We start from the raw sequence: 9,287 nt of genomic DNA on the forward strand, positions 1-9,287 counted from the left end.
TGAACTCCAGGCTTATATGCAGTTTTGGAACTGGAGAATAGTATAGGGTTGTTAAAATTCAAGAACACAAAGAAGCCTTGAAGTTTGCAACATTTGATTACAGTAAACACAGGATAAGGTTGATTAACATAGGAATCTACTCCAGCGGACATAGCAAGTTGTGGACATAGCAAAGCGATTCAGGATAGTGGCTGTGAACAAATGTCCTTGTATCTAGCATATCCTGGTGATAACAGCACAGCCAGAGGAGAGAATGAATTTAGCTGCAAGTTTGGCTCCCAACATCCTGGCGACATCGGCACAGCCAGAGGTCAGGATGAGCTTAGCTGCTAGCACAGCTCCCGACATTTCCCCCATCTTTGAAGAAGTGAACTCGCCTCTCTTAGGTGGGGTGGGTGGCCCAGCTTGCCTTACCCGTCCTGGGGAACAACTTCAGAGCAATGCTGAAGTCCCTTGTCTTAGGTTGGTCAAGCTGGCCCCTCCCTCAAACCCGTCTCTGGCTGCGGTTCCTCTCGGGGGAAAATTCATTCACTTGGAGCTTGACCTTATGCTGCTGACTGGCTAAACTCATGAAAGAGTTTTGCAATATGCGTACAATGCAAGGAAGGCATAGGAAAGCCATCAGCAAAAGTATCCCTGGGCCAAGAAATGTCATTAGCAGCCCCTTAACATTAGTCAAGGAAGGGATATACTGTTGAAGTTGCTCAAACAGTTCTTTTGCTGTTTCTGCCACTTTAGAGTCCAGAGGCAGAGCTTGCTCTAGTCCAGCTACTTGCCTATGGAGTTGAAAGAGATCTAAGGATGAATTATTATGGCTCCAAATACCATTTAGATGTGCTACAACTTGTTCCCAAGGATAGCTCAACCCATTATACTTATGGAGGGTCACACAAATAAAGTCAAACCCAGCATGACAGCGCACCCATTGCAAAGTTTGCAAAGCATGAATTTGTTCTCCCAGTGACAGCACAGATTCATAAAATGCTTCTAATTTTTGTTCTACCTTATCAACAATCCTGCCTTGAAAGTGCAGGGCTTGTGTAGTATTATGAGCAAGCTGATTAACATAGTGAGCTGTCTGCACACTTTGTGTTAAAGCCACAGTGGCCGCTGCAGCAGAGGCAGCTAAGGAAATAAAGGCTACAATGCCTGCTATTAATAGCCCTACAAATCTTCTAGGGTGCATAAGCTCTTTTAAATGTTTTAACGCTTGAATACCTGTTTCTTCATACCAAGCTTCAGATATGTTCACAGGAAGCATGACAAATGGTGGCTGCTTAATAATAATTACAGAATCAGTAAGACCACTATACAAGCAATTTGTGAAAGAACAGTTAGTACAAGTGACATTGAAATACATGGCTCCTATAGAGATGTTAAAAGGTCCATACATAAGGGCATAAGGGGGTGTTACACAACTCATAATATTTTTTAAAGAAGAAGAAGTGGGCCAGGAGGTATTATTTAGGGCAGCCACTAACATCTAGACATGACGTTGAGAGTGTCCATTCATCCACCACAGACCTGGGCTGTACTTGTTGGTGAGATTGGCTCCAGACCAGTCCATCAGCTGAGAATTAGTTCCTGAAATATTGGTTATAAAAGGATGATCATGTCTACACTTTATGGGGTGCAGTTCTCCCATGGATTCTACAATTTGAGAAGAGTTGATGCAGTGAAGTATCATGAAGGACGAGGTAGAATTGGCATGTACATGAAACCCAGTAGGCAATGAATTCATTCGTATATTATATACTTGACTATTATCAAGAATCCAAATTCTATGATTTATGGATGGCGTTACAGTACAGCCTGGAATATAACTGTTGGAGTCAGTTGTAAAACATAAAGGGGTTCCAATTCCAGAAGCTTCAAAGTCTCCCATTTTAACGTGTTGGACAAAAGGGTCTGGAGCTGTACCGTACGCTGATCTGTTGACATGGATGAACACCTCAGCTCCTTCCCAAGTCGCAGGGTGCACAATCTGTGGATCTGGCACGTAAGCCCAGTGGGTCAGCGCTTGTACCATTCTGATGAGTTTCCCCAATTCGAACCCAACACTCAGGTAGCCAACAGGCATCATTTTCATCCTGTGAAAAAACACAGACATGTCCTCGACCCCATGTCAATACCGGATTGGGCCTGTGCCAAGCACTTGTTAAAGGATCTTTCCACTTAACTTGGGCAAAAGCTCTTTGCTCTCTCTTTTCCCAGAACCGCTGTGCTGCAGAGTGGCCATTGCAGTCCAAATTTTAAAAATTTAGTACGAATAAAGCATGAGAAAGAATATTAACAGGGGAGAAGGGGTATAATTCCCCCCCTTTTAATTAAAAAATTTGGTGGTTTAACAAACTGTTGGCCCGTTCAACAATTCTTTGACCTTGAGGATTATAGGGAATTCCTGTAGAGTGAACAATTTGGTAAGATTTGCAAAAAGTTTGAAAAGCTCGTCCAACATATCCTGGACCATCATCAGTTTTAATTTGTTTAGGAAGTCCCATAGTAGCAAGGCAGCATAAGGCATGGGAGATACAATGTTTGTTAGCTTCCCCGCTAAGAGGAGTAGACATAATAAAATTAGAGTAAGTGTCTATGGTAACATGGACAAAGTGGAGCTGTCCAAAAGAGGGAATGTGGGTAACATCCATTTGCCAAACATGGTTGGCCACTAAACCTTGAGGGTTAGTGCCATTGGAGGGCACAAGTAGGAAGGTAGTACAGTTGGGACAAGTTTTTACAATTTGACGAGCCACCTCACATATGATATGAAATTGCTGACTTAAGGCAACACTGTTTTGATGGTGGGCAGCATGTGATTGCTTTGCTAAGTCAATTTGAGTGAGAAAAATTTGAGTAGCCTCATCTATAATAGCATTGCCCTCACTAAATGGTAAGAAGAGGCAAAGTGAAGTAATTTGTTGGAGGGACAATGATGTGAAATTATGCCCATAAAATTGTCCCAAGCAATGGCCCAGGAATCACAATGAGTATAAATCCATTCTTGCTGTTGTAAAGTATAGGGTATGTAAATAACCTGTGGATCTCATCCAAGATACTTACAAGATTCCACACGGCACATATGGAACTAAGGTGGCTACCAATTTATAATAGGGAGTTAACACTTTTGAAGGAGTAGCAGGCAAGGAAAGTCATAAAAGGGGTCCCTTCTGCCAGAGGACTGCTGTTGGAGAATGAGGTGTGGTTAAAATATATGCTTCCCAAGGGGCTGAGTAATCAATATAATTTACATGTTGGGAAGAAATGGCAGAATTTACTATGCTTAAGGCTTCGGCTGCTTCAGTTGTCATTTCTCTGGGAGATGTAGGGTCAGGGTCCCCCTTTAATAGATCAAATAAGGGTTTTAATTCAGCTGTGGATAATTTAAGATAAGGGAAAAGCCAATTAATGTCTCCCAGAAAATTTTGAAAACCATGCAAAGTACGCAAATGAGAAGTTCTAATCTGTAATTTCTGACTAGTAAAATAATAAGGACCTCAAATATGACCAAGAGGGATTTTTCTTTTTCTTTGCCTGGGCTGGCTTTGAACTGTAATCCAGGGAGTCTTAGCCATATAAGCCCTTTTTATTTCCAATTAAAGCAACAGGAGAACAAAAGGAGTAGAGTTTACCTGTAAGTTGTCAAGAATTGACCAACAAATGGTTGTCAGAGTTTTGGTGTAACACTTAAAGAACAGCAGACTGAATAGGATCCATGTGCCATTAAATCAAATCATATTATTTAACCTTACCTTACTGGCACGTGAAAGAGAAAACAAATGAATAACAATAAAAGTCTCGGGCTGGGGATATAGCCTAGTGGCAAGAGTGCCTGCCTCGGATACACGAGGCCCTAGGTTCGATTCCCCAGCACCACATATACAGAAAACGGCCAGAAGCGGCGCTGTGGCTCAAGTGGCAGAGTGCTAGCCTTGAGCAGGAAGAAGCCAGGGACAGTGCTCAGGCCCTGAGTCCAAGGCCCAGGACTGGCCAAAAAAAAAAAAACAATAAAAGTCTCAGCTTCAGTGGATCTGAAGTGGCTGTGTCTTCCATCCCAAATTAGCAGGCCAGCAGGAGAGATGGCTTGCATCTGGATAAGGCTGTAGTAGCATCTCAGTGTTCCCTGGATTGGCTCCTGCTTGTTGCCTGTAAATTTCTACACAGACTGGTTAAGGGCATTTTTAAACAGATTTTAGAAGGCTTGGGCCTTTATCCATCTTCCTAGTCACAAAATCCACACAGATTGAAGGCCAACCAAGTCTGCTCTCTGTAGCAGCCATGACAGTTTGTGAGTCATGGAGGGAGAAGACATCAATGCTACCCCAATGCAACCCTGTGGTTGCCAAACACAACTCTGATGATTTTAACCTTGGAATAAGTCTCGGTTGCAGCTCTGTCATGATAGGCCTGCTATAAACCCAACTCTAATCTTGGGGCAGGCAGAGCCAGGGTAGTAGCCTTTGACAGCCTGGGCCTGTCAAAATCCTCACAGGACTCCTAGTGGGAGCCGACTGTGGAGGCAGCTTCCTGTGGCCACAGACTCCTAAGGTCCACTCAGCTAGCACACATGTCAACCTGCATCCTATAAAGCAAAATGTTAATTTTGGGTCAGTAAAATTTAGGTTAATAGTCACATTTATGCAGTTGTTCCAAAATGACTCTGGTCCCTTGATCTTAAAGAGTTTATGAGAGCACAGCGAAAAAAAAAAAATGGAGAAGCAAAATCTTAGTCTATACCAAAGAATTGTCAGTATTAGATGTACACTTGACTCTTAGCATAGATAGACATAAAGAATAACACACTGGTTTTACATCATTGTACTTATATCATGTGCTGTATATTAGAACCTTTTGGAGTTTTTCTTAGACACATTTGCTTGCTTCCAAACATGATCAGTTTGGGTTTAAAACCTGTTTTTTGTTTTGTTTTTAAGTTTTACCAACAGACAGACATAGACAGACATACATACACATTCAGACAATGTGCACAAGCTTTGGGGCGCGCTTAGAGTTGTTCTTTAATTGGCTATGTAAGTTTTCTGGAATTCCAGTAGCAAATGATATTATTTTGCCTATATTCTAAAACCACATGGTTAGATAGTAAACAAAAAAACCTTTTCAGGAAACCAAAATTTTCAGATCATCTGAGAAGCCACATTTTGAGAAACCAGTTTAGCTCCCAAGGGGAGCTTATGGGAGACAGGACATGAACACAGACAGTGAGCTCACAGTAAGGCACCTTCATCTTCCAGCATTTGAATTGCAAGGCACCTTTGAAATGCAAGGCCATAGTCACAGAGTTCAGAGTGGGGGCAGGGTTACCAGGAGCTGGCGACTCCAAGTCCCTGCCCTGCCTCCAGGAATTTGGCACTTGGGGGATGGGCAGGCTTCCACTCCAACCAATCCTATTGTCGACTATGTGCTCAATGGTAGGGAAAACTCACAATTTAGCCAAACAAGCAAAATTTAACTGAGTCTCCAAACTTAACATCAATAACAAGAATAGAAAACCTTTCTTTGAGTCTTTCAAAGCAGATGTTAAACAAATATCGATACCCATCCTATGTCACTGGCAGGCAGGCAGAGTTTAGAGGGAGGCAGAAAAAGAGACAGAGAGAACTTCATCTGCCTGAGCGCTCATAGAAGTTAGGTAAGTCCTGCAAAATACTCCAAATATGTAAGATTGGGCTCAAACTTGAGCAGCTTTCCTGAAGCAATTTAGACTGTCCCCCACTTGCTGAGCCACCAGCGGAGCTGAACTAGAGATCAGTTGACTCCAAACACCCACAATTGCCGATCTCCTTGACCTAGCCCAGTGTCTTTATGGAAAATCCAAGCTCCAGGCTAATGGTCACTCACCCTGGTTGGGGTTTTAAATCTGTCGTTGTCGTGGTGGATGGAAGTAGAGCGCTCGGTCAGGAGAAGTTACCTAGGTGGTGTTATCATTTCCCTAGCTGCAGGTCCCTCCCCCCTGTGAGCAGCCTGCACCTAGAAGAGCTGTAAGTCTGCCAGGACTGTTGGTGGGGCCTCACCAGTATCTCCCTTTAAAGGAGTTTGTTGTTCTGGATGAAGCTGTGACAATAGAGCTATAACTAGTTTAAACATATTCTCAACATGGGTCAATCTATCTTTGCATAATTTCTCCTTGGTGTCTGAGCCATCTGTGTCTTCCTTAATATCTAGCCCATTGGGTTCTGACCTTATTAATTTTCTCAGCTCTTTCCGGGCAGCAGCATACACTCCCAGGGCTGGGCAACACTCATCAGGTCCCTGTTCAGTTTCTCCAATAGACTGATTGAATTTAATCTGTTCATGTCTAGGATCTAAGCAATCTCGGACCAGATACAAAAGAATAATAGCATCCACTGGGGTTTTCTCAGGACCATTTGCATCATAATGTCCCTGAATCTCTCCTTTTTTTTGCCAAGTTTCTAAGTTATTGGTTCCTTCCTCCAGGAACAGGGGGCATGCATCCTCAATAAAGTAAAAGAAACATTCTAAGTGACTTTGGCCAACTTTCACTGCCCGGGCATTAAGCATGCCTTTGGGGGCCTGCACGTATAGCATGCAGCCTAAACTTTATCCCATAATTTCTTACTCCCGACAATATTCTCTCTCTCCTGCTCTCCTTCCCAAGTGATCAGACGTCCTTACCTGAGAGGGGGGTCCTCTGCCATCTTCCCAGGTATTCAGGTCCCTGTTCCGAGCGCCACATCTGCCAGGCCAGCCGGCAGCGAAAAGGGAATCCTGAATGAGGGGGGCGAGGATTAAAGAAAAGGAAAAATACAAGACAAGAGAAAAAAGACAAGAGGCAAAGATGGGGTACGGGAGGTCTGCATCTTGAGATTGTCACTCAAGACTGCAGCCAAGTTTATTCTGAACTCCCAGCTTATATGCAGTTTTGGAACCAGAGAATAGCATAAGGTTGTTAAAATTCAAGAACACAAAGAGGCTTTGAAGTTTGCAACATTTGATTACAGTAAACACAGGATAAGGTTGATTAACATAGGAATCTACTCCAGCGGACATAGCAAGTTGTGGACATAGCAAAGCGATTCCGGATAGTGGCTGTGAACAAATGTCCTTGCATCTAGCATATCCTGGCGATAACAGCACAGCCAGAGGAGAGAATGAATTTAGCTGCAAGTTTGGCTCCCGACATCCTGGCGACATCCGCACAGCCAGAGGTCAGGATGAGCTTAGCTGCTAGCTTGGCTCCCGACAATTAGGAATAGTACAGCATCCCTACCAACATTCACTGTTGTTTGATTTTAGCATATTGGCCAATCTAATATGGGTGAAATGGAATCTCACTAAAATGTGAGGGATGGAAAAAGGACTGGAGTTCTCTGGGATTTCTGTTCTATTCTCAGTGCTTGAGAGGTGTCGGGTATTAAGAATATTCTCCAATAAGCACTTACACACAAATAAAAATACAGGATGTATTTATTGGTTTTGTTTTATTGATAGGTAAAGTCATTCTGTTTTTAACTTGTGTATATATACATATATGCATTTTTTTCGGAGTCATCTTGAAATTGCTAGGAAAGGATGAGGTCAAAATTCAAAGATACATGCAGAGAAACCAATGATTTTTTCTTACCAAAACTTATCAAAAGTTTCTTTTTTGGACTGGAGAATTTCCTTACTTTCTTAAGAACAACAACATTCTTTTGATTGTGTTACTGAAGGCCAGTTTCACCTGCTTGTTTCTCAAACTGTAAATGAAGGGGTTCAGCATAGGAGCGATGGAGGTGGTGAGGACAGACACACCCTTGTTGATTGCCATGGAATCCTTGGCTGAAGGCTTCACGTAGATGAAGATACAGCTGCCATAGCTGATGGAAATCACAATCATGTGAGAAGAACAGGTGGAAAAGGCCTTTTTCCTTTGCTTGGCAGAAGGGAATTGTAGAATGGTTTTAATGATGTATATGTAAGATAGAGCTACACAAAGTAGGGTCATGACAAAGGTTAACACAGCACAAACTATAAGCATCTGCTCTAAGAGCCATGTTTCTGAGCATGATATCTTTAGGAGGGGGTATGCATCACAGCCAAAATGGTCAATAACATTAGAGTCACAGAATTCCAGTTTTAGGACCAGGGTAAGTGGTGGAAATAGGATCAGCAAACCAGCTCCCCAGCAACAAAGGATGAGCCTCCTACAGACCCTGCTGTTCATGATGGTCACATAATGCAGGGGTTTGCAGATGGCCACATAACGATCATAGGACATGGTGGCCAGCAGAAAGAATTCAATTACAGCAAAAAGATCAGTAAAAAAAAATTCAGTGATGCAACTGTTATATGTGATTGTATTATCCCCTGTTGATAGGCTGTACAAGTATCTGGGCATACAAGCAGATGTGAATGCAATTTCTAAGAAGGAAAAATTTTGTAGGAAATAGTACATGGGAGTTTTCAGTTGTGGATCCATGATGGTGAGAGAGATGATGGTGAGGTTTCCAGTTACACTCAGCATGTAGGTGAGACACAGAAAGATGAAAAGCACAGCTTTGAGTTGTGAGTCATCAGTCAGGCCAAGGAGGAGGAAAGTTGTGATAGTGTGATTTCTCATCATGGAGTCCTGACTTCTCCTCAGTCTGCACTGAAAATTCAGATATTTGTGTGGAATGGAAGTTACCAGAGCAATAAACTGTGAAAATAACACCACATGCATGAAAATATTGTACTTATACATATTATCAATTACAGTAGCAGTTTACCTTTTATAACTCATAGCTGTCATTTCAAGGCAGAATTAAAAATTCAAGTGTCTGTATCACATTCCACAACTTAAATATGTGCTACATATGTGTTAAAATAAATATTATATTATGTCATATATTATAACATTTAAATATGCATCATATTCTTTTTTTTTTTTTTTTCGGCCAGTCCTGGGCCTTGGACTCAGGGCCTGAGCAACTGTCCCTGGCTTCCTTTTGCTTAAGGCTAGCAATCTGCCACTTGAGCCACAGCGCCACTTCTGGCTGTTTTCTGTATATGTGGTGCTGGGGAATCGAACCCAGGGCCTCATGTATACGAGGCAAGCTCTCTTGCCACTAGGCCTATCATATCCCCAGCCCCTCATATTCTTATTTTATAACACACTAATTGATATGTGCTTTATCATAACATAAATATGCAATATGTGTTATATATTTATTATGTAATATGTCCATAATACATTTGCATGTAATATATAGTGTACATATATTTTATATTCCTAACCTTTTCCATTGTATTTCTTGCCTTACTTTCCAATCTTTTTTCTAAGTATTTGG

The 9,287-nt window shown here is 42.0% G+C and overlaps 1 protein-coding gene across 1 annotated transcript; it reads right to left on the reverse strand.

Moving 5' to 3' along the window:
- Nucleotides 1-7,642: 7,642 nt before the first annotated feature.
- On the reverse strand, nucleotides 7,643-8,578 carry LOC125354524 (olfactory receptor 6C2-like). The gene has a single exon (XM_048350165.1). The coding sequence runs from the start codon at nucleotides 8,576-8,578 to the stop codon at nucleotides 7,643-7,645; it is 936 nt and encodes a 311-aa protein (XP_048206122.1).
- Between the last annotated feature and the right edge of the window lie 709 nt (nucleotides 8,579-9,287).

Source organism: Perognathus longimembris, chromosome 1, assembly GCF_023159225.1.
Source record: "Perognathus longimembris pacificus isolate PPM17 chromosome 1, ASM2315922v1, whole genome shotgun sequence".
NCBI lineage: Eukaryota > Metazoa > Chordata > Mammalia > Rodentia > Heteromyidae > Perognathus > Perognathus longimembris.